This window comes from Ustilaginoidea virens, chromosome 1, assembly GCF_000687475.1.
Source record: "Ustilaginoidea virens chromosome 1, complete sequence".
In the NCBI taxonomy this organism is placed as follows: domain Eukaryota; kingdom Fungi; phylum Ascomycota; class Sordariomycetes; order Hypocreales; family Clavicipitaceae; genus Ustilaginoidea; species Ustilaginoidea virens.
The window spans coordinates 4,491,930-4,515,858 of NC_057316.1; the positions used below are offsets into that span (position 1 = coordinate 4,491,930).

Genomic DNA, 23,929 nt, shown 5'->3' on the forward strand with positions numbered 1-23,929 from the left:
TGCGCCCAGGCCGGCCATCAGACGTCTGCAGACGGTTCGCGCCTGGCACCAGCTTCAACTACCGAAGGGAGGGGGATGACATCGGACCTTTATCCATTAGAGCAACTACCTACCTACCTAGGTACGCAGTCTGGTACGGATACATCCCGGGCAACCTGGCCTGCAACAAACACCATACACGACCCTGCAGCGGAGGCGTCAGACACCCTGCTGCCCTGCCCTGCCCTGCCCGCCCGCTCGCCCGCCCGCTCGTGGTGACAAAAAACGCATGCCTAAATGGCTGTTAAACGTATACATGATCCCACCGCCGTGTCCTGGGTCAACGGCGGGAAACAGACTGGACCTTCCCACCCGGCGAGCTGGCAGCTCTACGCCGGCAGCCCGCGCTTCTCGCTCTCGGTAAAGAAAATGACCATCCTCCACAGCTTCTTGACCAGATCTTCGGCGTCTTCGTCCAGAGCCTAGGGGCCAGAGTTAGCAGAGCAGACCAAATCCATCATGTGGGTGAGTACGAGGTCAAGGGAGAGAAGGAAAAGGGAATCGCCAAGAGTTTGTAGAGCGGACCAAGTCCAACACATGGGTGAAGGAGAGGCAAGGGAGACAGAAAAAAAAAGGGGGGGGGGGGGGAGAGAATCAGGAAAAGAGAACCCAAAAATCATCAAAAGCGCAGGCAGAGAGACAGTCCAACTTACCCCCTCGAGCTCCTCCACCAGAGCCGCCGCCGTGCCGTGCTTGCGCAGATGCTCCTCCACCGCTTCCACCAGCATCTCCTCCTGCACGCCCAGGTAATCCACCACCTTCTTCTCCACAAACGGCCGCAGCTTCTCCCGCACAACCGAGTCGTCCATGTAGTCCCACTTGACCCCCCAGCTCCACAGCCCGTCCTTGTCGGACGGAATCTCCTGGGCAAGCGCCCTGACGGCTTGCGTGATCTCCTCCTCCGTCATGGCCGCCGCGCCAGATATCGGCTCCAGCTGGATCGGGACGAGCTGTCGCTTGCTCGACTGCTCCGTGTCCTCGTCGTCCAGAAGCCCCTCGACCTCGGCAATCGTGCGCCGCTGCGGAAGCCTGGAGGCCTGCGCCTTCTGGGCAGCCGCACCCAACGACAGCTTGAACGGCTGGGGAGCCGCCGCCGCCGCCGCCGTCGCCGTCGCCGTTGAAGCAGCAGCAACGGCGGCGGCGGCTGAAGAGGCGGCTTCGCGCCGGTCCATCTCCTCTGCTTGCTGGTCCAGGAATGAATCCGCCATGCCTCGCGCCTTCTCCAGCTGCGCTTGCTCTCTGCGCTGTTCCTCGTTCTCCGCCCGCCGGTCCGCGTCGTCCTTGCTCTCTTCGTCCGCCCGGTCTGCCGCTCGTTTCCTCACCCAGCTTGAATGGTCGCGGTAGTACGGGTGAGACTTGCGGCTCGCCTCCCGCTCGTCGTTCCAAGACCGCTCTCGTTCCAGCTGCTCGTCCTTCTTGCGCTGCTCCGACTCGGCCTCTTGATTCTCGCGATCCCTCTCTCGGTCCAGCGCAGACTGTCTTGCCCGTTCACGGTTCGTCCACTTGCGCTCGGCATCCACGTAGGCCTTGTCGTCTTCTGCTTCCTGCGCCTTCCTGCGTCGTCGTTCCAGCTCCGTGTCGCTGGTATCCGACTCTTCCTCGGCCCGACTTGTCCCATATTCGCCATTGACAAACGACACGCTTCGGTTGACGCCGTTCTGTCCCCTTGGCCCGGACGGAGCCTTCGGTACCGAAGACCTGGGACCCAGCGGTATATTGTTGGCTCCGGCTGTTTGGCGTGACGCCCCATTCCTCTGCCTCTCCATCTCTTCAAACTCTTCTTCCTTTCTGAGCCGCTCCAGGTCTCGCTGGTTGCTCCTCTCACGAAACGAGGCAATTTCTCCGGCCACAACCTCGCGCATCTCCGCCGGGATGTCGGCCAATTCGTCTTCCTGGGCTATGGAGATGTTGATCACCTCAACATTCTCGTCCGCACTGTTCTTCATGGCAACGTCACCGTCCTTATCGGCGTCCGTGCTGATGGGCGGGTAAAACAGCTCTCTGATGACTCGTTTGAGCTCCGCTTGCGCCTTCTCCAGCCGCTTGAGCGCATCGGGGTTATCTGACCGTTTCTCCTCAAAAGACTCGGCATATTTCAGACTGGTGGGGTCCACGGCAACCGCGAGCTTTCGTTTCTCAATGCCGTCAAAGCTGTCGTCCTCCGGCATCGGATCGGTCGTGCCGGCCTGCCGTTGAGCTGGTACATCAATGTCCTGCTGATACAGTAGCTTTACGGCGTTGGACAGGGACTCGGCATCTTCGAACAAGGCGAACCCGAACCTGGTTCCTTTATGCTCGTCCATGACGCTGGCAGAAGACTCCCACTTCCGCAGGGCGCCCACTGCACCCAACAGCTTCTGGACTCCCTCATCGCCGCGCATGCCATCAGGCAGCTGGTGGAGCATGATGGTTCGGAGTTTTTCGTCACTCGTAGGAGGTAACAGAAATTGAGGGGGTTCTCTTGCGGCACCTCGCTCGCGGTCCGCACCCCGCTCCATACCCAGGCCTGGTCTGCCGCCGCCGGAGCCGGAGCCGTGTGACCGATCACCACCGCCGCTTCGACCTCCTCCTCCTCCTCCTCCTCCTCCTCCTCCTCCTCCTCCACCACCACCTCCTTCTGCGGCCGGTGTGCTTGTGCCTAGTCTGATAACGGGTGCGTTGAAGTTGATGTTCGGCATATTAGGCGGGGCCTGAAAGTTGGCGGGTAAGCCGCCGGGACGCCCAGATTGGGGAGCGTTGGCCTGCTGCATACCTGGAGGAGCACTCATACCGGGAGGAGCAGACATTCCTGGAGGCGGCCCTGATAATGTGCGGCAGTTAGTATCCGTCACCGCAGCGTGCTGTAGAGACTCGAGTCGTACCTAAGCCTGGAGGCGCATTTAAGCCAGGCGGAGGAGGGCCGTAGCCACCATAGCCAGGTGGTGGCATGCTGTAGGGGTTTCCTGGGTGAATACTCGTTAGGCACAAAAACACCATTTCGAAGGCAGCCATCCGTCAGTGATCCCGTTTTATTCCAAGCTTACCCCCATATTGGTTGTAGGCCATGCCGCAAGTCAAGTCGCAACAGCAGGTTCTTGGGGGGGGGGGGAATGAACGAAAAGGGAAGGAAAAAAAATTAAAAAAGGGAAGTGACGTGGAGAATCGTTGGTGGTTGGCAAACGCCCGTCGCTCGGGCACGCTGCCACTACGGAAGATGGTAAATAAAAGTCCGCTGATCACCGGCGATTCCCTCGGTGGCAGCGCGATGAAAGGCAATTGAGCACGGTGATGCGGTTACCAAGTTTGAGGACGGGCTTTGCTTGCTCTCGCTCGTCAAGCAGAGCGAAGCGAAGAACAAAGCTGCTGGCCAGCCTCGTCAGCAAAACTACGCCCCACACTAAGCCAACCAAAGGGAAGGGAAGGGTTCAGTGGAGCGCTGCCATCGCGCACCAACGTTTCTCCGTTCCGGGCGGCTTTTCGTCAACTTTCATTCCTCGATTCCATCGAGGGAACGAGGCTCGAGAACAAACCGAGGTGCTGAATGCGCTGAATGTGCTGAATGCGACTGGCAATTGGCCTCACCAAGCCGGCCGATTCATCTAAACAGTCCTCACGATGTAAACTTTCCTCCCAGACCGCCTTCCGCCTGCGACGAAGCTGCCTCTCTAACAATCGATCTCAGGGTCGCCCCGAGGCACAGAGCCATACCGCTATGTCGAATGGCCGTGGCCTATCGTGTGCAAGCCACCAGGGCCTTTTCAACAGCCCTCCCTCTCCGAATCTCACCGTCCAGACCAGCGCACGGCGGCCCGTCGAATGCCTTCCCACCAGCTGGCCGCGTCAACCCCCTGGTGGGAAACAATGCACTGCCCGAGCCGGCTCCAGATGCCATCGCGTCAGCCGCGTCCTTGGAGCAGGATGCTCCAGCTCCCGGGGCCAGAAGCTCTCCCGATGCCGACGCTTCTCCTTATGGCGCTGCTCCTCCTCGTCCTCCGCCGCCACCGCCGCCAGAAAGCTCTGGTGAGGCTGCCTCGGGGCCTAAACCCACGACGCACGCCTACAACGCTGTCGATTATGCCACGGTCGATCTCTCGAACCTGGTCAACGCAAAGGCTTCCGATTACAAGCGTTCCCTCGGCTCCAGCAGCAATCCTCTCAACCAACCCAACGTGCGCGCCAAAGCTGTCGTGGGTCGAACCGTCTTCATCGCGGACCGCCTCACTCCGCAGTCTGCACCGACGCCCATCTTGGCCCTTCGCGTCCTGGAGAGGATGTGCCGCGACCAAAAAGTCAAAAGCAAGTACCATTCGCAAAAGTTTCATGAGAGGAAGGGTTTGAGGAAGAAGAGGTTAAGGAGCCAGCGGTGGAGGGCAAGGTTCAAGGCGGGCTTCAAGGAGGTGGTGAGTCGCGTCATGGAACTCAAGAAGCAGGGGTGGTGAGGGGTTTGAACTGTACAATAGGATCTAAAAGTATATCACGCTCTCAATGGTACTCTGTCGACGCGGTCATTCTGTGTTTTTTTTTCACGATGGTGCATGTAATCTTTGTATTGTGTAAGATGCTGCAGTGATTGGTCATTCATGCTCCAGGGATATTGTCTTATATGGGGGGTTTTCTACTGATGTTTCTATCCACGGGTTGCTGTAGATGTTTGGTCTTTTATGCTCCAGGCAAATTGTTTTACATATGAATCCATGAATCCTCTACGCTGACATTTGCTGCCGCACTATGCTGCATCACGCTCAGTCATTCCATGCTCATGGCATTTTCCAATCACGGTACATTGCACGCATGTCTACTCCTTCCGCGTCACGGCTTACTGTGTAAGTGTTCCAGCATCTCCACGCTCCATGCCAATGGCACATTTATATTCTCAAAAACTTGGTATCAACGTAGCATGTCCTCATTGGTAGCTTCCTACATGCGATCCCTTCATCAATATACTGATATCCTTACTTCAGAGCATCCAACTTACGACCCTATCTTCAAAGCAGTCATCCTCATTTGAGCATCTTCCATTTACGACCCTGGCATCAACTTTGTCATATCCTCAATCATAGCATCCACGATTCGTGCATAAACCTGATCATAGCCTCATGCCATCTTCCAACTTACAATTCTTCCACCATCGTCGTCATCCTCATTCATAGCTTCCTACCTACAACCCTAACATCAATATGGTCATATCCTCACTCGTACCATCCAACTTGCGATCCTTGCATCAACGTAGTCATAACCTCATTTATACCATCTTCCAACTTAAGCCCCCGCGTCAACAACATCATGTCCTCATTCTAGAATCCACCTACACGACCCCTGCACCATCTGCACCATCAGCACCATCAGCACCATCAGTCATCCAACGCGGCAGCATCAACCGCACGCTGCATCCCCTCTCCAGCGTCCATTCCGAGCAGTCTCCACCGCCTTCGCTGGCCGTCACCACTCAGGGCTCCCCACTGGGCTGGCCTTGATCCTCGGCCGCGACTTGAACACGGCCTCCATATCCTCCTCCAGCATCAGCTCCTCGGCCAGCTTGGCGTGGTCTCGGACTGATTCCTCCGCCACTGCTGGGAAGCAACTCCCCTCTTTCCTCGGCAGCGCCCTCGGCCTCCGGAGGGACCTGCGTCGCTCAAGCTGCGCCTTCTTCTGGGCTTGCTCGAAGCCCGCCATGCTGAGACGCGTCCTGCTCGCCAGATCCAGGGGTTCGGGTTCCGCGCTCGGCGAGACGGGCGCGGGCCCGCCTTTGGCGCTGTCGCAGGGGGCCGCTGGTCCGAGCGGCAGCTCTGGCTCTGGTTCCTCGTCCAGGAACGGAGAGTGGCTGCCCGCCATGGAGAGACGGGTCCTCTGGGCTAGGGAGAGCGTTGGTCTGGGTTGGGTTCGCTTGATTGGCGAAGGGGACTGCTGGTCCATTGAATCCAGGATTTCGTTTGCCATGTTTTGCGTTGGAGATGGAGGAGGCTCAATGTCTTGGTCGTCGTCGTCTTCCAGAGGGCGGATGTACACGTCATGAGCGCGCGTGCTGTTTCTTCGGTCTTGGCGTGGGGAGGGCGAGGATCGCGTCGAGGCGGAGTGGGAGAATATCTCGGAGAGCGCTGTGATTTGCGGCTCGACGGCATGTCTTGTCAGACTTTGCAGCCTCGTCCTGTTGGTACGCACGGGGATCGGCTCAGGTTCGTAGGCTTGGTCGTCGAGGTCGCTCATCTCCCCGCCGTCTCCAGGCAGTCCGGGCGAAACGCTCCCAGGCGATGCCTCATGATCGGTTGAGGTGCCCTTCCTCGCAAAGTCGGAGACGGTGACGCCAGCACGCTTAATCTTGGCCAGCTCGGCTTGCAGCCCGTCGAGCACTTCCTTGTGTTTGGGGACGATCCTCGGCCCCTCGCTCGTGTTGGAAGCGCGGAGATCGGCGGCGTTGCCTACTTGGCAGTGCTGGTGCTCCGAGAAGCGGAAATCAATGCCTTGGACCGGCCTGTTCTGCTGCGGCCGCTTCCTCAGCGGCGATGCAGACGCCTGGGCCGGTTGGCCGAATGTGTCCCTGCGAAAGGTGTCCCACCTTGCCAGCCTCTCGTTCTGCATCCGGACCCTGGACTCGAGCTGTTCCAAAAGACCGCCCGCGCTGTCCTCAATCTCGGCCAGGCGTCCTTGCTCAACCCGTCTCCACACTCGGTCAAAGGGCATTTCGAGCAGTCCCGCGCCTTGAGCGTGAGAGTCGCCCTGCACAAGGGTCTCCATCCAGTTTTCGTTTCCAGACCAGTTGTTCCGCACGAGGCGACGCATCTCCTCTCTTGCATTGTTCGACAGCGCATCTCGGCGGCAGTCAGCCTCTACTGCTGCTCGGATAGCCTCCGCTCTGCGACGGACTCCTCGCTCTTTTACGCTGACAAGGTCGCCAAAGTCGCGGTACCTGGCTCGCGCTTCGTCCCTGCGTTCCAAGGCACGCCCAAGGGAAGCCTTGTGAGCCAGAATCAGAGCCTTCAGGTCGCTGTCGTCGCTGCTGTATCCTCTATTCTCGCACGCTAGGCTGACGGATATCGGTGGGTGAGCACCGCGGGCCTTCAAATCTTCTTGGGCCACTTTTTTCAGCACGGCCGTGGAGAAGTAAGCCAGCACCTCTTCCAGCCGCTCGCCCTTGCAGTCATCCAGCATCGTCTTCCGTATGACGGAATCGCGGCCGAGTATGCCATTCTTCTTGGCCGTATCGAGGGCTCTTAGTATTGCGGATCGAAGACTGACAGACTGCAGTTGGTCGAGAGGCGGGAAAAAAGGCTCGAGTCTCTACGCCATGCACGGTTAGCCGTCGTGTGTGACGAGGGCCGGAGGCGTGTTCGGGTCCTTATGACTTACCGCAGCTTCTTGGGGATCCCACAGCTCAAACAACCTCACCAATGCCCACTCGACACACTGAATCCTCCTTCTTTGGCCCTGCAACGCCCCCGCCGATGTGGTACTCGCAAACGTCTCCATGGTGATGCCGGGCCAGTCCGGCAGCAAATCCAACTCAAGAAGTCGTAGGTTCGTCAGAAAGACGGCCAACGGTGCCGCCGCCCCAGCACCATGGCCTCCTCCATTGGCATGAATAGTCGGAGACGTGCCAAGCTGCCTCTTGGTGTGGACAGAGGTCGCGGAGGAAGAGGTGTTGTTTCCGCGAAGACGCGAGCGTTGGACAGCTGCCATGGCGGCATATCCTTGGGTTTGACGGTGCGTCGACTGGAGACTCTGTTCATTTGCCCGTCAGTCAAATGCAAAGGAGCCCAGGAACAGTTCAATGTTGGCGTTCCCCTTGGAGCCTGGCCCGGGCTCAAAAGGCGGACCAGACAGAGTCTGGTCCGGAGGTTGGAGCTCTGCAGGCACCAGACCCAACATAAGGTACATGTAGGCGGGCACCTTGCCAACCTGTAGGCTGTAAGTAGCGGGTGCGCGCACCTACAACACCTATGTACAACAGGGCATGCGCGCTGCCCACCACGTCACGTCCCCGTCCAGAATGGGCCTGGTCGTGTCTGGGGTCTGGTCCGTGCATGTAGACCGCCATATCATGTCTGGGACCTGGGTCAGGCTCGCAGGGATTTGTCACGGGAGGGATGATAGCGTGCTGCTCTGTTTGCTGCTTTTTTGAGCGGTTTCGCGGCCTTGCCATTGTTGCTATTGTTGCCCTTGTTACTATTGTTGCCCTTGTTACTATTGTTGCCCTTGTTGAGCGCTGTTTTACTGGCCGAGCCGTTCGCAAGCTTGTAAGTAGCACGACTCGTGAGACGGCCTCACGGCCTCACATATCAGGCAGACGTCCTGGTTCTACAACCTACATCGCCAATTCTCGGTATTGCCTCGCTATTGCCTCTCCTTCCTGCGTCAAAGGCATACCTGCGAACGCCGCAAAGACGGCAACCAGCCCACAATCCCCAAGCCTCGCCCCATGCAGTAGATGTCATGTGAGACGATTGATTGCAACATGAGCTTATTTTTTTCTTCATTGTCAAAATCACCTCATTGTAATATATACCCGTGGACCTTGATCATTTCAACCAGGTTCCAATCCCATGTAATGCCCATCGGTCCCAAGCCGAAAAGGACCCAAAAAAAAAAAAAAAAAATCGTTCCAAGCGCCTTGCTCATTGACGAGCCAGTCAACATAACATAGCACATGTATTGCAAAAGCCACAACAAGCCAGGTATCGTTAGGAAATCATATCTCGTAAGCATTCAGAGCTTCACCCGAAAGCGTCCTTTACCGCTTTCCAGGGCTCCGGGTCTTGAACCATCCAGTCAATCCTCGCGGCTGTCGTCCTGGACGCGCTTGACGACTTGCAGCAGTTGGGGGTAGATCTTTTCGGTGCTCTGAATGCCGCAGACCTTGCTGACAACTTGTTCGGGGGAGTTGTCGGACATGATTTGTGCGAGCTCCTTGGATTCGTCGTCCCCTTCGACGTTCTGAAAACGGAGGCACATCTCAATGGCATCAAGCAAAAACTTGATGGGCTGATCCCGCTCGGCGAGCTCGGCAGCGGGACCAATGAAGCGCTCCTTGCGAGATAGTTTTCTCAGAGGAGCGCGGCCCACACGCTCGACAGCGTCTCCCAGGTGGGCGTTGCCAATGCGCTTGATAATCTTCTCGACATAGGCGGCTTGGTCGTCTTCCTCAAACTCGTGCTTGGCAACAATCAAGTTTTTGGTCTCCATCAAGGCCCCTCGAACCTCGGCCATGATGTCTTTGTCCTGGAGAGCGTCATAGACGGTACGCTTACTTCGGTTGTAGCCGTGGTAGGCAGCAGTGGCGTGACCAGTGTTGACCGTGAACAGCTTACGCTCGATAAAAGGGGCGAGGTTGTCAACCCAGTTGATGCCCTCGATGGAGGGGATCCCGACATCTTCAAAGGGGGTCTTGTCGACGACCCACTCAAAAAACTTCTCCAGGGTGACGTTGAGCCCAGCTTTGGGGTCTTGGGCCGGCACGATACGGTCAATAGCCGAGTTGGCGTAGCGAGCCCGCAGGTGGTGATCCTCCAGACGGTGGGAAGCTGTGTTTCGAGGGTCCTTGATGTGTTGAGCGAGGGTGTCGGTGGCACCTATGGCATTTTCGCAAGCGATGACATGCAGAGGGTTCCCGTTTGGTCGACGGTCGATACCCTTGGCGATGACGGGGGCGATAAACTTGAGGATATTGGGACCCACGGAGCAGGTGACGACGTCGGCTGTGGCAATCTCCTTGACCAGGTCCTCTTCGTGGGTCTTGGAGTTGATGGCACGGTAATTGGTGATGACACTCTCGCTGGTGGCATCGGTTCCGACTTCGATCACCTTGTACGAGGGTGTTGAGTTGATTTTGTCAATCAGAGAATCGACAACATCAGCAAACACAACCTCGTAGCCAGAGTTGTGCAGAAAGCAGGCAACGAAGCCACGGCCTGGGAGAAAAGGTTAGCGCGGCGATTTAGGAGGAAGCACAAGACTACTGTGCGATCCTGCGGCTGCGTGACGATACTGGGCCAGGGCGCTGACCGGGGGTGGGAAGCGGGGATTGTGGGCGCAACATCACTCAGGAACCACGTACCGATATTGCCAGCACCGAAGTGGACAGCCTTTTTAGCAGCAGGAGCCATTGTTGATAGCTTTGTCGGCTACGCTTTGGGGGGGATGTATGCGAAGAAGCAGTTGGGAGCGTTTGAGAATAGGCGTAACCGGGGAAGGAAGAAGAAGAAAAAAAAAACAAATCCAGGTCCAAACTCCCAAGGGACAACGGTCAATTTCAGGCGTCGTCGTGCAAAAGCGGACTCGGAGCGTGTTGTTGGCGGGCTTGGGACGGTGTTGACGTGGAGAGGAAGTGGTGAGAATGGGGGGAGAAGTGCGGGGTGTGCAAAGGAGAAAAGTGAGGGAAAACAGAGTTTATATAAACCGGGCAAAAGGATGAGGTGATACAAACACGGCCGTGGCCACTGGTAACTTGCCTCCTGGGGGAGGGAGGCATTGGCAAGGCCAGGCCATTGGGAAGCCATTGGGAGGAGGCCTTTGGCGAGGAGGGGTCCAGAACCCCACTCTGCGTGCCTACCTGGGTACCTAGGTACCTACCTACCTAAAGGTAAGCGGGGCAGGCCCGCCGGGAAAGGGCGTGCAGGCGGCAGCAGGAACGATGGAGCGGCGATGACGATGCTCCATGCGTAGAGTCCAGGCACTTGTTGCACCTGCCACCACCTGGCTCACGGACGCAGGCCAGGCCTCGCGAGGCAGGGACGGCTTACCCCAAGAAAAGACTGGCAGCATCAGGTGCTCAACAAGACCGGGTCGCTGCTTCCTCTCTGCTTCGAGGCGCGTGCTTATGTACCGCGTACTCCGAACCGGTAGTCATGTACAAATAAATGACCTGCCAGCGGGGCGGGCTATCAGGGGTCTCTGGTCTCTCGACGTCCCCACCAGCTCCAGGGCGCGCCACTCACAGGCCGAGAATTTTCAATTTTCGACACACCAGAACTGGCGCGACCCGCCAGCCCCCACTGCGCAGTTGACGCCTGGCCTGGCCTAGTTTCAAGCGCCAGACGCTACAAGAGTCACTTGGCCCGGCGGCACCCCCAGAGCGGCCGGCCGTGCTTTCCTCGATGACGGCGTGGAACTATCCATCGCAACTAGATGTCTGGCAACTCATCGCCACCGCCTACCTTCCGGGAGGGAGAAAAAAAATAAAAGAGAGAAAAAAAAAAAAAAAAAAAAAAAAAAAAGGCGCGCCGTCCCCTTGGCCGCCGTAAGCCAGCGCCGGTCGACCCCTCATTTTGGGCGAGTCATACGTGGCGCCCCGTGCCGCTGCAAATGGCCGCGGGCTTGCGCAGGGCGGACGCCAGAAACGGACAGCCGCAGCAGCAGCAGCAGCAGCAGCAGCAGCAACTAGCCCGAAGCGGTCGACGCAGCCTAAGCACAGCAAACCAGGCGGACGACTTATTATCTCGATTCTCGTGCTCGGGCAGTTGCTGCACTCGCCGCCGCACTGACTTTCCGCGCTGTAAGGCATGTGCTTTTCCCCTCTGGCGGTGGCCCGCCCGGCCCGCCCCCCCTTGAGCCCTCCCACTGACTTGATCCGACTAGCGGGACGACTCGGCTGCCCATCGCAGGAATCACGAGCCGTGGCATCACCTCGTAGTACATAGCATGTACTTACGTGCAGACGGGACACATGCATTGCAATGCCACGGCACGTCCGTCCTGGGCCTAGCTGCTTTCGCCAACTCCGCGTTCGACCATCCGGTTGCTGCTTGCCGCCGCGTCCAGGGCCCATTTGCGGCTTTTACAAGGGGGGCGGGGGCGGGGCGGGGCGGCCTCTGCGCAGGCTACTGACCTCCGTCTGGCCGGCAGTGACGTCAGGCCTAGCTAGACCTGCGCCTAGCCGCCTTGCCTTGTTGTTGCAAGCAGCGCTGATTCTGAAGGGCCCACACAGTGCCGCCCGAGCCGCAGCTGCACCGTGCGCTGCATGCAACCGCCCAGTCGCCCGGGTGAATCCAACATGCCAGCCAGTCAGTCACTGATCAGTGTGCGGAGCACTCCGGAGCAAATCTTTAGCAGCGGAGCCAGGTGAGGTGGGCGGCCACCTCTACGCGCCGACTCGCCCGTCTTGGGCCCCGCTCGAAACAAGGCGCCGTAGTAGGAAACAAGGCCATCGCCTACCTCGGGTAGACTGAAGTACATGTGTCTGGTACAAGTGCGCTCGGAGCCACTCGCCATGCAGCAGCGCGTGCGGGGCAATCTCCACGGCGCTGGTGCCGCGGTGCCGCAGGGCCCGCACAGTGCCTGCCCTCCTTGTGCCGACATCGCCCGAACATGCCCCGTCTGCCGCCCGGCTCGATCCATCCCAGCCATGGCCGAGATAGCCGCCATGATATGAATAGGAATATGATGGCCATGAGTTCCACGGCGGCCGGTTGACCACAGCGCTGATCACGCCGAGGTTCGTCAACACGCCAGCACCCCCGCCAGTCCGAGTGCGCCATCGCATCATCGGGCCATTCATGTGGTTCGGAAAGCCGGCCAGATTTGCGTAGCCCGACCCCGGCGTGGCACACTCCATAATGGTAGTCTACGGAATGACATGCCGCCTACACACACACACACACGCACACGCACACGCACACAGACACAAGTCCCAAGTTTGTTGTCGTCGTCGTCGTCGTCGTCGTCGTCATTTGCTATAGTGCGCAGCTACCCGAGCAGTTTGTCCTTGGCGCCCCCGTGCGCAACCCTAATTTTGGAACATGCTGTTTGTTTGTTTCGCCTTTTTCCGTGTCATGCCTTTCATCCCCTCAACAGCCAGCACCTAGATTTTCGAGTACGCTTTAAAGGCGTCAATGAGCCCGCCCGTCGACGTGTCGTGGCCCTCGCTCTTGTCAGGCTCGTCCAGCTCCTTCAGGATCTTCTTGGCCAGAACCTTGCCCAGCTCGACTCCCCACTGGTCGAAGCTGTTGACATCCCAGATGGCCCCCTCGGTAAATGTCAGGTGCTCGTAGTAGGCAATCAAAGCTCCCAGCTCCGCAGGGCCGATTGATCCTCCGACCAAGATGGACGTGGTCGGGCGGTTGCCCAGGAAGCGCTTGTGCGGAACGAGCTCTTCAGGGGTGCCTTCCGCCCTGACTTGCTCGTCTGTTTTGCCCACCATCAACGCCTCGGCCTGGGCAAAGTAGTTGGAGGCAAGCATCTTCTGGTGCAGGTTGTTGCTGATGGGGTTGTGCGACTTGGCCGCGAGGATGAAGTCGGTGGGAATCAGCTTGGTGCCCTGGTGGACCAGCTGGAAAAAGGAGTGCTGGGCATTGGTGCAAGGCTCGCCAAAGAGGATGGGCCCTAAAGAGGTTTCACGGTTTCAGCCTTTTGTCGTTCATTCAACGTGCAACTCCAATCTTGGGGGTGCTTTGTCCCGCTGCCGTCGCCACTCACCAGTGGTGTACTTGACGGATGATCCATCCGAGGCAATCGATTTTCCGTTCGACTCCATCGACAATTGCTGGAGGTAGGCAGGGAAGCGGTGAAGATACTGGTCGAAGCTGCGCAAGAATCAGCGGCTGGTTTTCATCTCCATTCCTACGGGGTGGGGGAGGGGGGGGGGGGGGGGGGGGGGCGCCAACTCACGGAGCAACAAGATGGGTTTGCGCCTGGAAGAAATTAGAGTACCAGACGCTGAGCAGGCCCCCCAGGATGGGAATGTTCTGCTTCAACGGAGTCTCGCGGAAATGCCTGTCCATGGCATGCGCGCCGCTGAGGAACTTGTGGAAGTTGTCGTATCCAACGTACAGCGCAACGCTCAAGCCGATGGCGCTCCAGACAGAGTAGCGGCCACCGACCCAGTTCTCGAACCCAAACATGTTCCTGCTGTCAATGCCAAACTTGGTCACCTCGGCTTCGTTGGTGGAGAGGGCGACGAAATGCTTGGCAATGTCGCCCTTGTTGTCCGTCTTTTCCAGGAACCAGGCCTTGGCCGTGTTGGCGTTGGTAGTAGTCTCGGCCGTGGTGAAGGTCTTGGAGGCAATCAGGAACAGGGTCGTCTCTGGGTCAGAGTTTCTCAGCGCCTCGGCCATGTGAGTCCCGTCAATGTTGGAGACAAAGTGGAGAGTCATATCCTTGGCACCGTAGTGCTTGAGCGCCTCCGTCACCATGACGGGACCGCTGCGAACCGGGGTTTGGTTAGCCACACGCGCCATGTCATCCGCGGCGATAGTCGCCCCCGGGGAAAACAAGACATGGGCACCCACAGATCAGAGCCTCCAATGCCAACGTTGACGATGGTGGTCAGCTTGCGGCCAGTGCATCCCTTCCACTCTCCGCTCCGAACCTGCTCGGAAAACTCCTTCATGTGGTTCAAGACGTCCTTGACGCCCCCGGCGGCGTTCATGACGTCCACTCCATCAACCTTCATGTCCCAGCCGCCGACGTTGCGAAGGGCAGTGTGATATACGGCGCGTTTCTCGGTAAAGTTGATTTTTTCGCCAGCAAACATGGCATCTCGCTTCTTCTCAACGCCTGCCTGCTTGGCAAGCTTGACAAGCAGGTCGACGGTCTCGTCAGTCACCAGGTTCTTGCTAAAGTCGAAGAGAATGTCGGCCGAGACGCCATCGGAGCTGAAGGTGCGAGCAAAGCGCGAGAACCGATCGGGGTCGGAAGCAAAGGCCTCCTTGAGGACAAAGTTCTTGCCGACGTTGTCACGGTGAGCTTGAAGCTCGGCCCAGGCGGGCAGTGTGTTTGCGGGGGCCATGGCGTGCGCTTTCTGCAAGAAGGTGATGGATGGTCTGGTTTCGGTACTCTCACGCGTTATTCCTGTGGCCAGGCTTTCGAGGGGGAAGCAGTTGCGATGGGTTCGGGCACCAGGGTACCAGATGTTGTTGGATCCCGCTTTGAAAGGTTATGGATGGAGCTGATTAAAAAGACGGCAGCCGGCGGGGAATAAACTGCGCGGTGACGTACGGGGGAAAAAAGAAAAAAAAAAAAAAAAAAAAAAAAAAAAGGAAAGCCGTAACGAAGGGGCAGTGACTATTGACCGACTCGGTTGACGTGCCTCAGCCCATCCCCCCAGCCAGTCCCAGTCCCAGTCCCACAGTGAATTTACGGGCTCTGGGGTGCTGTAGTTGGCAACCAGCAAGAGCCGTCCAGCTGCGCCAGCATGAAATGAAATGACATAAGCTTCTGTGGGGCATTTCGTGCATTTCATCGAGAAGGTGCAACCAGCAACCCCACCGACATGTCACATTCTACCCCTCCCATCCCATCCGAGCCAAAGAGCGGGTAAATGTACAACTACAAAGAGCAAAAGTACCCCGATGGCTATTCATCACAAAGCTGTCTGCTGTCTGCTGTCTGCAACCTGCAACCAGCAACCTGCAACCTGCAACCTGCAACCTGCAACCAGCAACCAGCAACCAGCAACCTGCAACCTGCAACCTGCAACCTGCAACCTGCAACCTGCAACCTGCAACCTGCAACCTGCAACCTGCAACCTGCAACCTGCAACCTGCAACCTGCAACCTGCAACCTGCAACCTGCAACCTGCAACCTGCAACCTGCAACCTGCAACCTGCAAATGGAGAGAATGCCTGGGGGTTTTAGGTGGCCCATATATCCGAAAAATGCTTCCAGCAAAGAAAGGCCTGGCCTGGGTTGTCGAGGCGTCACCCTGCGAGCGATCGCTGTGCTACCCTGGAGCAGGCTTACGCTTCTGCCCCGACAACACTTAGCCACTCTGTCACGACCACCAGGGCGGTCGGCATACAAGCGAGGCACTGGCAAGCTCGCTCGCCCTCTTTGCAGCACAAGGGGAACGTCAGTTGACTCGGGGCGTTTGAACAATAACCGCATTCGGTTTGCTCCGTGCTGTTGCACAAAAAAAAAAAAAAAAAAAAAAAAAAAAGAAATCAGACTGTACCCGCGTTGCCTGCCAAAACTCCGAGTAGTATGTGATCATGGTCCTGTAGTTGACGGCCGTGTAAAAACAAACCCGCTTCAACCGTCCTCCAGTTTGATCCTATGCCAAGTTGTACGGTAACGCCCCTGGTACGGTAACACGCTCCCACATCTCTTCCCCCCCCCTTTCCCCCAAATTCTGTTCTTCTGACGTGTGCTCCACCCTTCGCGAACGGCAAGGCGCAACCCGTTGCGTCGACGCTGTCCTGCCTTGATTTCACGCGGGCGCGTACGTTTCTATCCTCAGCGTCTATCTTGAATGCTCCCTACAAAGGATGGATCGGTGACGCTGCCGCCGGCGTCGCCGAGCCCGGCGATTGGGCGGTTGTAACTAAAGCCTTGGAATTGATCCTGCATGGTCTGCGACAGCACTGGCCCCTCAACATACGAATCCTGCGGTGCCTCGTTTGTAAAGCCTTCATCAAAGTTACCGGTATCCATAGCATCGACCTAGGGTTGGCCAGTCAGCCATTCATTGCATTTGCCAAAAAAAAAAAAAAAAAAAAAAAAAAAAAAAAAAAAAAAAAACCAAAGCAAGGATAAAACAAGGGAAAGAAAAAGAAAAAAAAAAGTTTCGGCGGGCCGGGGAATCAAAGGTAGTCTGGCTACTTACAACACTAGGCTTAAAGGTAGGCTCGTACTTGCGCTGCAGCAGCTTGCGCCAATCTATGGCGTGGAAAAAGGGATGGGTTTTGATTTCGGCCGAGCCGTTAGCACCGAGTCGCTCCTCCGGGTTGCGATTCAGCAGCTTGATGAGAAGATCCTTGGCTGCCGGCGGCACCACGTCGGAGAAGTGAAGAGGCTCCGACAGGATCTTTCGATACATCTCGTTGGTGTTCTCGTCGTAGAAGGGAGGCAGTCCCGTCAACATCTCGTACAGCAGCACGCCGAGCGTCCACCAGTCGACCGTCTTGTTGTACCCCTTGCCCATAAGCAGCTCGGGCGCCAGGTATTCGGGAGTTCCGCAAAAGGTGTTGGTTCGATCTTCATCCTTCATGTCGAGCTTGCAGAGGCCAAAGTCGCACAAAGCAATGTGACCCTGGTAATCCAGCAGAATGTTCTCGGGCTTGAGGTCGCGGTAAATGACGCTGAAACCGTGCAGGCATTCCAACGCACACAGCAGTTCGGCCGTGTAGAACCTGGCCCTGTTGACGTCGAAACGGTGCTCTTTTTGCAAGTGGTGAAAGAGTTCTCCTCCGTTGACAAAGGCAAGGACAAAGTAGAGCTTCTCGGGGGACTGGAAGCTGAACTTGAGCGGGACGATGAAGGGATTGTTGATCTGCGCCAGCACAGACCGCTCAGCAAGGGTGTGAGCAACTTCGGATCTCGAGATGATGTGTGCTTTCCGAATCGTCTTGAGCGCGTAGATTCGGTTGGTGTCCTTCTTCCGGACCTGCATGACCTTGCCGAAACTGCCCTTTCCGACAACTTTGAGAAGCTCAAAGTCCTCAATCTTTAGCTTTCCGGCGCGGGTCTCCACGTACTCGACTCCGACCTTGATTTTGCCAGTACCGAACTGGATGTCCACCCACTCCACGCCGCCATGTCCGTCACCTTTCTGACGCTGGGCGTGCTCAGCAGCAGCCTTTTCCCTGTCCTTCTTGCTGGCCTTTGGATCTTCGACAAAGGGCAGTCTTTCCTCGAAACGCGGGTTGATCCTGGCAACACCCAGGAAGATGTCTTGGCTGCGGCCAGAACCAGGAGGAGCGTTCGGGTTGCGCAAGTAGAGATGAATCACGAGCTCCGTGACTCTTGACACGTCAAACTTGTATTGCGTATTTCCACCAGCCCACAGTGGATTCTCCGGCTTCCCGTCCACCGAGTTGACGAATACCTGCACCTTGTCGAAATCCAGCAAGGCGTAGGGCATGTACTTGCCAGATATACGGCCGTGGTTGGTAGGAATGGCTCCAAACCCGCCTGCCGACGAGTGTGGGCGTCCAGACCCATTGACGTACGAGCCCGCGACTCGTTGGGAGGACGATGGGCGTACCGAGCCTGATACACTGGATGCAGCATTGCTAGTGGACAAGGATCCTTGATGTTGGGAGGTGAAGACATGTCGGTGCGATTCGGGGAGGGAGAACCCCTGACCCTCATGCAGGGTCACCACCAATATACCAGGCTTTGGTGGCTTGACGACGGGTGCCTGTGCCATGGCTTCTGAGGCGGCTGGGAACGCAGGGTTATCATGGTGCGCTCCAAGCCAAGGGTGGAGCGGGGTTTGGGTGACATTCTTGGAGCGAGCTTACCAATTGCGCTCTCTGCAGTGGGTGTAACAGCCCCAGAGGCTGAAGGCGTCTTGTCATCCTTCTCCGTGATTGTGGAGGTGGAAGGCGATCGAGCAAAGGCGCTCAAGGACCCAAGATGGGTTTCCTTCAGCTCTGTTACGGTTTGAAATCAAGTCAGCTTCCAAATCTGATAACAAATTGATGCAAGTTGTGGCCGCAAAGAAGAGATTGGGGGAGGGGAAGGGCAGGAGAGAGGGAGGTGAGTCAAAGGCCACTACTGACTCTTTGTGAGCTTCCACGACATGATGTTGATGATGTGATTTTTTTTATCGATGTTGACGGGGCGGGATACAATCTGGAGGTCTATCGGCTACCAGGTTACCAGGTGAGGCGAGACAAGGCGTAACAGAACGGGCGGGCGATAGGAAGGCGTGCTGAAGCTCTAAAATGTGTCGACGACGGTAGCAGAAAGCAAAGCTCATGCAACGGCTACTGTATAGCCAACAGATGGCAAAGGCTGTGCGGGCTGCGTAGGTGATGGCTAGAGGCGGCGGCGGCGGCAGCGGCGGCAGCGTCGGCGGCGGCACTTGAGGATAGGATATGTACGAGGTTGAGAGAGAGGCTGCACCGAGCGGTTCGGGTTCTAGGTTTGGGGATGAGGGATGGTCCAGGTCGAACCCCGCAAACCAGACCAGCCCAGCAGCACGTCCAGTTCGTCGACTCAGGTCCGCCCGCACGGAAGCAACGGAGACGGGCTCGTGCGCTGGCTCGGCGTCGTGACAGTTAAAAGATGCAGTTGACGCTTCTAGGTTGTAGATGTGGATTTTGTTTTGGGGCGCGGGGGAGGGGGGGGGATTTCGGGGAGAATTTTTGGAAGGAAAGTCTGGGACTTGATGATGATGATGATGATGATGATGAAGATGTTGCATCAAAAGGGAGAGGGGACGAGTGAGGGGACCGAGTCGTATGCACAGGGAAAGGCAAAAGGGGAGAATTACCAGCAGTTGAAGCACGGCTACGGGCTGGGGGACTGGAAAGCAGCTGGCAGAGGCAGACTTGACGGGAGGCGGGGCAGCACTGCCCTGCCCTGCCCTGCCGCACTGCCCTGCCCGGTGCCGCACTTGCCCTGGCCAAGCCTTCAGTGGGTGGGTGTACTGTAGCTCCAACCAGACAGCCCCTGCCCGAGCTAGCTGCAAATGCTGGCGCCTTGACGACGTGTTGGTGCAGCTGGTGCTGGCACTGCTGGCACCAGACACTAGCAGTAGTTGACGGCACGGGGCAAGTGGTGATGAAATTAGGGCAATCTGTCCCTGAAAGAGGGATGGCGCAGCACGCGCGTCCTCCACCAATGGTGGCCCGGGGCCTTTGCACCAGCTGTCAGCATGGCAGTGCATGACGGCAACCCCAAGCTGCTTGGTGCCTTGGGCCCTCATGTCAATACAGTATCATGTCGATAACCATCCAGCTATAGATACATACCTAGGTACACGTACCTCACCCAAGGTACCTAGGTATTGGCATATCCATCATTGATGTGGCAGCTCAACAGTTGGGGCCCGCAGCGCCGTCGGCCTGTCTGTGGGCTGACGGACGAAACGGCATCCAGCAACACACGTTGACAGCAACAGCATCACCAAGTACGGAGCACGGAGTATGCGGTGCCATGCTGACACGGAGGCACCGCACGGAAGTGCTCTGGTCTACGGAGTATGGCTGCTCACCATCATGCCACGGCATTTCGTTTTCCTCGTTCCACCCGGCTGCGAAGGCTTTTGCGCCCACCATGAGCTTGCTGGCACCTGGCACGAAGCCATGGCGCTGTTCTTGCTCGCTTGTCTTGCCGCCTGACGAGTTTTACAGTACTCCGTACCGCAGGGCCTCAACTTCCTTTAATGTCAAGACTACTCCGTACTCCGTACTCGCCACCAGCTCCGAAGGCTACATGTACCAAGACTAAGGGGTCAAGGAGAGGCCTGGGCTTCATTTTCCGCACCAATCGAATCCGCCAGTCCAATCCTCCGTGCGCACTGCGCTGAAACAAGTCCAATTCGTTCCCAGAAAAATGGCGCTTGACGACCAGCGGTCTTGATTGACCCTTCCTCGACCCCCTTGTAGCCTCGGGCAGTGACAGGAGCAAACATGGCAGCGGAATAAACCACCAGTTGAGCGGCTGCGGCTCAACCCTTCTTGAGTCTTCAGACACCGTGCTTACTCATCAAGGGCGAATGGTTTAGTGGTATAATACTCCCTTAGCATGGTTCAGGCAACTGAATACGTACCGTTTGGGAGTGGTCCGGGGTTCGATTCCCCGTTTGTCCAGCTGCGACATCTCGCACATCTTTTTGCCCACCTTTTTGCCCACCTTTTTGCCCACCTTTTTGCCTCACCTTTGGCTGTTTTTCTTTTGTTTCAAGTATCCGCAGCAGTGGCAATGAATGGCAGTGGCAATGCCGTGTTGCCGAAATACCTGTCCGTTGTTAAACACTCTCGACTCGCCGCTGATGAAAAACACGTGGATTCATCCTCCTTGATCGACTTGTAGCTGACCAGCTGGCATCTCCGATCCCCCATGGCCTCTGCCTCCGCCGTGTCACCGTGTCACCGTGTCACCGTGTCACCGTGTCACGGTCAGCATCTCCCACAGCCGGGGCCTGTCTCCCGTAGGCAGTCAATTGCAATCCACATCATGTTGCATCTCAGCTACAGACGACACTTCGTATTCGTTCAGTCCCCCGCGTCGGAATCCCCCTCGACTGTCGCTGCCATGCTCTCCCGCCACTGTGCCTGCGGCCTTGCCACCTCGTCGTCGAGACTCGACCTTGCTGTCGTGACCTCCCAGCCAGCCGCGTCGCTGCCGCTCCCGTGCTTCCATAATCGGGGAGCTATCCCGAGATGGATGGGTCTTTGCCTTCCGTCCTCGCCGACCGAGCATCTGCTTCTGCTTTGCGCATTGGGGACCGCCGTTCCTCCGGCTCGGCTCTCGATCTGCTCAGGAAAGCCGCCTGTTCTTGGTGCTTTAGAACCTGCTCTTGGAGCTCGGCTTCCCCCCGCGCTTCCCTCCTTCTGCTGCTTCTTCTCGGCATCCTCGGTATCCTCGGCAACGTTCGAGTTACTGATTCTTCTCCCAAGCGCCGGTGCTCAATGCGCTCAGTATCATGGAACGGAAGTATTCGATATCTTGGCGCGCTGTTGAATCTGGTTCAGTTTTTCGAGACCAGCGAGAGGGCTCTCTCAGCCAAGGATTCGTCGTCGAGAGTTTGCTTGAGGTCAAGCTCGCCAAGAAGCTGAGCTTTGCGAAAAAGCAGATTCCAGTTTAGCATTACATTACTCAGTTTGTGCGCCGTAGACGACGGATACACCGTTTCCACATCAGAGAGCTTCCTGAATTGCCGTGCATCGAAGAGGCAGTGTCCATGGTGCACCAGAACATGGGTATCGTCCAAGATGGAAGGCGAGGACGACGAGATCTTGAGTTCAAATTCGGCCATGGCTTTCTCGCAATGGGCCTAGCCTTCGGAGGCGAGAGTTTTGCTCGAGGAATTCCTCCAGGTGAGGCGTTGTTTCCAGGGACATGTCAAGGGTGACGTCCTTTGGGTTATCAGGGTTGACCTGAGCAGCAGGCTCTGGCGGTGGCGGGGTTGGGGCGGGAGGTGAAGAGACTAGGACGAGAGGCCCTGCTGACGTTCCATCTTGGTGTTGATCAGATAAAGGGGAAGTGCTAGCCCCTGCCGTAGACTCTCTATGCTACGCATACCGTGATCTGCCTGTGGTGCGGGGTCTGCGACTGTCTCTGCTTCTGCTTCTGCTTCTGCTTCTGCTTCTGCTTCTGCTTCTGCTTCTGCCCCTGTCGACTTGGGGTTTTGCAGAACCACCGGCTGGCGGCTTCGAGCCATACTTTCCGAAATGGACACCATTGACGCTTTCGACACTTTCGACACTTTCGAGTACGGGACGAAGTAGAAACATGGTTGTTCCCCTTGGTGAGTTTGTGTGCTTTTTGGTCTAGCTAGAAGTTGGACCAAAAAAAAAAAAAGAAAAAAGATGGTGAATGATGCCGTTGTTATACGTTGAACCCGCTTATGCTGTTGAGTCTCATAGCCTAGGCTAGAAGGCTGTTTCCTCCCAATATCCAGTCAATGACAGGATGTTTTACGGTGACAAAGTGGTCATGTCGAAACGCCGCCTTTTCCGCCTTGTTTGCATTTCGGCAACGTTGAAATCGACTGTAAATATTACTGGAAACAATCACAGTGGGGGGGGGGGGGGGCACATTGGGCAATGACAGACGCCCAGGCGGCATCGTGTACATGGCACACCGTTGACATCCTCTTCAAGCAGATAGCAGGCTACAGTTTTGCATCGGCAAGTGTATTGACGTGACGTCACGCTGGCCACGAACCGCTATTCCTATGCTTTGGGGAGTGGCGGTAACAGATACACAGGGATGAGTGCACGGCAAATCCAAGACGATTATTCGGTCCAAGTCACCGAGCACGGCCCGCGCGCCTGCTCATTGGGCCAAGCACGGTGCAGAAAAAGATCGGCAAAGCCAACATAGCACCAGAGGTTGAGGTGGGCGGGCTGATTAAGGTTGGAGGAATAGGATACGAGCCGAGCATTGAAAAGGACATGATGGACGCGTGGAGTTTCTGTGGCTCTGTAGGACGACGAGCCAAGAACCAGGATGGAGGTTCACAGCCAAGAGTACCGCACGGCGTTTGCGTTTGAGCATTCCCTGACACCAGTGTACATGCGCGTGGAGATTGACGGCGTCCTTCGAGGTAAAGGGCGCAATTGGAACCAGGATTTCCGCATATTCTCCTCTCGGCTGGGGCGTAAGAACAATTAACACTAACCCAAATTGAATTTATTAGTCACGGCCAGGGTTTTACGAAGCACCTTGGCGATTTGGCAAGATCTCTCGACGTTTGCGATGAAGGCGGAGAATTGAATGAAAGCGAGCAGTGGAGAAGCCGTTCTCCATGCCCGTGGAGTTCCTTTGACAGAGCGGTCAGAAGGCCGAGTCGACGGGCGATGACCAACAGGAGCAACAACAGAGTCTCCTGCGCCAGGTTTTTTCATCCAAGAGCTTGTGAAAGTGTGAAGCACGGAGACCCAACTATAGTGGCCCTGACGAGGCTTTTCCCAGACAGGGAGGGCATCACCAACTGTGGCCTCTATCGCAACCTCGGCCGGCTGGGAAAAGGCCCTTGCCGCTTCAACAAGGCCAGTGAGCACTGTGAAGATCCTGTAAATTCCGTTCCTGCTGTTCCTGATGCTCCCGATGCTCCTGATCTGGCTTCTCGTCAGCCTGAACAGCATTCGGTAGAAAAGGAAGGGTCATTGACTGGGATTGAGAAACTGGAGAACTCCCGTCCGTATACGGAATGCACGTCCTCCCGTCTAGCTGCATGATGCTTCTGACGTTGGGTGGGGCGTGAACAACGGCGCTGAGCTGGCGGAACCGCGTGCAGCAAAGGCCGTTTGCGATTTGCAATATCCGCATATCAAGTGCTGTAGGAAAGCATCTTCGACTTGGAATGGAATGCTGCATGTGGTGACTGGGAGTCAACCAAGTGCCAGCACCTTGATGCCTGAGGGGTATCCGGTGTGCCTGGGCGATAAGGCTGCGACTCCCTGGGCGTTACTTCGCAAGTTCGCCAGTTGAAATGAGTTTTGAATCTCGGTCCTTGTTATCGAGACGCCCAAAGACGTCTCTTCTCGTTTCGTCTCTCCCTGTCTCGTCCTATTCCTACTCTTTA

The 23,929-nt window shown here is 56.9% G+C and overlaps 14 protein-coding genes across 14 annotated transcripts; 2 read left to right on the plus strand and 12 right to left on the minus strand.

The window, feature by feature from the left end:
- Positions 1-368: 368 nt before the first annotated feature.
- Positions 369-3,084, minus strand: UV8b_01006 (uncharacterized protein; the record flags this gene model as incomplete). Its single annotated transcript, XM_043138504.1, has 4 exons — positions 369-461; positions 693-2,839; positions 2,901-2,981; positions 3,063-3,084. 4 exons carry the CDS (start codon positions 3,082-3,084, stop codon positions 369-371), a joined length of 2,343 nt encoding a protein of 780 aa, XP_042994438.1.
- A 493-nt stretch (positions 3,085-3,577) lies between these two features.
- UV8b_01007 (uncharacterized protein) lies at positions 3,578-4,457 on the plus strand (the record flags this gene model as incomplete). The annotated part of the gene is made up of 3 exons (XM_043138505.1): positions 3,578-3,635; positions 3,701-3,755; positions 3,812-4,457. 3 exons carry the CDS (start codon positions 3,578-3,580, stop codon positions 4,455-4,457), a joined length of 759 nt encoding a protein of 252 aa, XP_042994439.1.
- Positions 4,458-5,457: 1,000 nt separating this feature from the next.
- UV8b_01008 (uncharacterized protein) lies at positions 5,458-7,692 on the minus strand (the record flags this gene model as incomplete). Its single annotated transcript, XM_043138506.1, has 2 exons — positions 5,458-7,293; positions 7,363-7,692. 2 exons carry the CDS (start codon positions 7,690-7,692, stop codon positions 5,458-5,460), a joined length of 2,166 nt encoding a protein of 721 aa, XP_042994440.1.
- A 124-nt stretch (positions 7,693-7,816) lies between these two features.
- On the minus strand, positions 7,817-8,155 carry UV8b_01009 (uncharacterized protein; the record flags this gene model as incomplete). Its single annotated transcript, XM_043138507.1, has 1 exon — positions 7,817-8,155. The coding sequence occupies one exon, from the start codon at positions 8,153-8,155 to the stop codon at positions 7,817-7,819; it is 339 nt and encodes a 112-aa protein (XP_042994441.1).
- A 626-nt stretch (positions 8,156-8,781) lies between these two features.
- Positions 8,782-10,115, minus strand: UV8b_01010 (uncharacterized protein; the record flags this gene model as incomplete). Its single annotated transcript, XM_043138508.1, has 2 exons — positions 8,782-9,920; positions 10,067-10,115. 2 exons carry the CDS (start codon positions 10,113-10,115, stop codon positions 8,782-8,784), a joined length of 1,188 nt encoding a protein of 395 aa, XP_042994442.1.
- A 1,938-nt stretch (positions 10,116-12,053) lies between these two features.
- UV8b_01011 (uncharacterized protein) lies at positions 12,054-12,562 on the minus strand (the record flags this gene model as incomplete). The annotated part of the gene is made up of 2 exons (XM_043138509.1): positions 12,054-12,088; positions 12,163-12,562. The coding sequence occupies 2 exons, from the start codon at positions 12,560-12,562 to the stop codon at positions 12,054-12,056; spliced, it is 435 nt and encodes a 144-aa protein (XP_042994443.1).
- A 246-nt stretch (positions 12,563-12,808) lies between these two features.
- On the minus strand, positions 12,809-14,734 carry UV8b_01012 (uncharacterized protein; the record flags this gene model as incomplete). The annotated part of the gene is made up of 4 exons (XM_043138510.1): positions 12,809-13,329; positions 13,423-13,529; positions 13,615-14,148; positions 14,235-14,734. The coding sequence occupies 4 exons, from the start codon at positions 14,732-14,734 to the stop codon at positions 12,809-12,811; spliced, it is 1,662 nt and encodes a 553-aa protein (XP_042994444.1).
- A 1,445-nt stretch (positions 14,735-16,179) lies between these two features.
- Positions 16,180-18,471, minus strand: UV8b_01013 (uncharacterized protein; the record flags this gene model as incomplete). The annotated part of the gene is made up of 5 exons (XM_043138511.1): positions 16,180-16,386; positions 16,550-16,750; positions 17,153-18,108; positions 18,189-18,320; positions 18,450-18,471. 5 exons carry the CDS (start codon positions 18,469-18,471, stop codon positions 16,180-16,182), a joined length of 1,518 nt encoding a protein of 505 aa, XP_042994445.1.
- Positions 18,472-19,709: 1,238 nt separating this feature from the next.
- On the minus strand, positions 19,710-20,308 carry UV8b_01014 (uncharacterized protein; the record flags this gene model as incomplete). The annotated part of the gene is made up of 2 exons (XM_043138512.1): positions 19,710-20,011; positions 20,161-20,308. 2 exons carry the CDS (start codon positions 20,306-20,308, stop codon positions 19,710-19,712), a joined length of 450 nt encoding a protein of 149 aa, XP_042994446.1.
- A 527-nt stretch (positions 20,309-20,835) lies between these two features.
- Positions 20,836-21,039, minus strand: UV8b_01015 (uncharacterized protein; the record flags this gene model as incomplete). Its single annotated transcript, XM_043138513.1, has 1 exon — positions 20,836-21,039. The coding sequence occupies one exon, from the start codon at positions 21,037-21,039 to the stop codon at positions 20,836-20,838; it is 204 nt and encodes a 67-aa protein (XP_042994447.1).
- A 10-nt stretch (positions 21,040-21,049) lies between these two features.
- UV8b_01016 (uncharacterized protein) lies at positions 21,050-21,250 on the minus strand (the record flags this gene model as incomplete). The annotated part of the gene is made up of 1 exon (XM_043138514.1): positions 21,050-21,250. The coding sequence occupies one exon, from the start codon at positions 21,248-21,250 to the stop codon at positions 21,050-21,052; it is 201 nt and encodes a 66-aa protein (XP_042994448.1).
- A 117-nt stretch (positions 21,251-21,367) lies between these two features.
- Positions 21,368-21,655, minus strand: UV8b_01017 (uncharacterized protein; the record flags this gene model as incomplete). Its single annotated transcript, XM_043138515.1, has 1 exon — positions 21,368-21,655. One exon carries the CDS (start codon positions 21,653-21,655, stop codon positions 21,368-21,370), a length of 288 nt encoding a protein of 95 aa, XP_042994449.1.
- Positions 21,656-21,826: 171 nt separating this feature from the next.
- Positions 21,827-22,060, minus strand: UV8b_01018 (uncharacterized protein; the record flags this gene model as incomplete). The annotated part of the gene is made up of 1 exon (XM_043138516.1): positions 21,827-22,060. The coding sequence occupies one exon, from the start codon at positions 22,058-22,060 to the stop codon at positions 21,827-21,829; it is 234 nt and encodes a 77-aa protein (XP_042994450.1).
- A 791-nt stretch (positions 22,061-22,851) lies between these two features.
- Positions 22,852-23,118, plus strand: UV8b_01019 (uncharacterized protein; the record flags this gene model as incomplete). The annotated part of the gene is made up of 2 exons (XM_043138517.1): positions 22,852-22,948; positions 23,042-23,118. 2 exons carry the CDS (start codon positions 22,852-22,854, stop codon positions 23,116-23,118), a joined length of 174 nt encoding a protein of 57 aa, XP_042994451.1.
- Between the last annotated feature and the right edge of the window lie 811 nt (positions 23,119-23,929).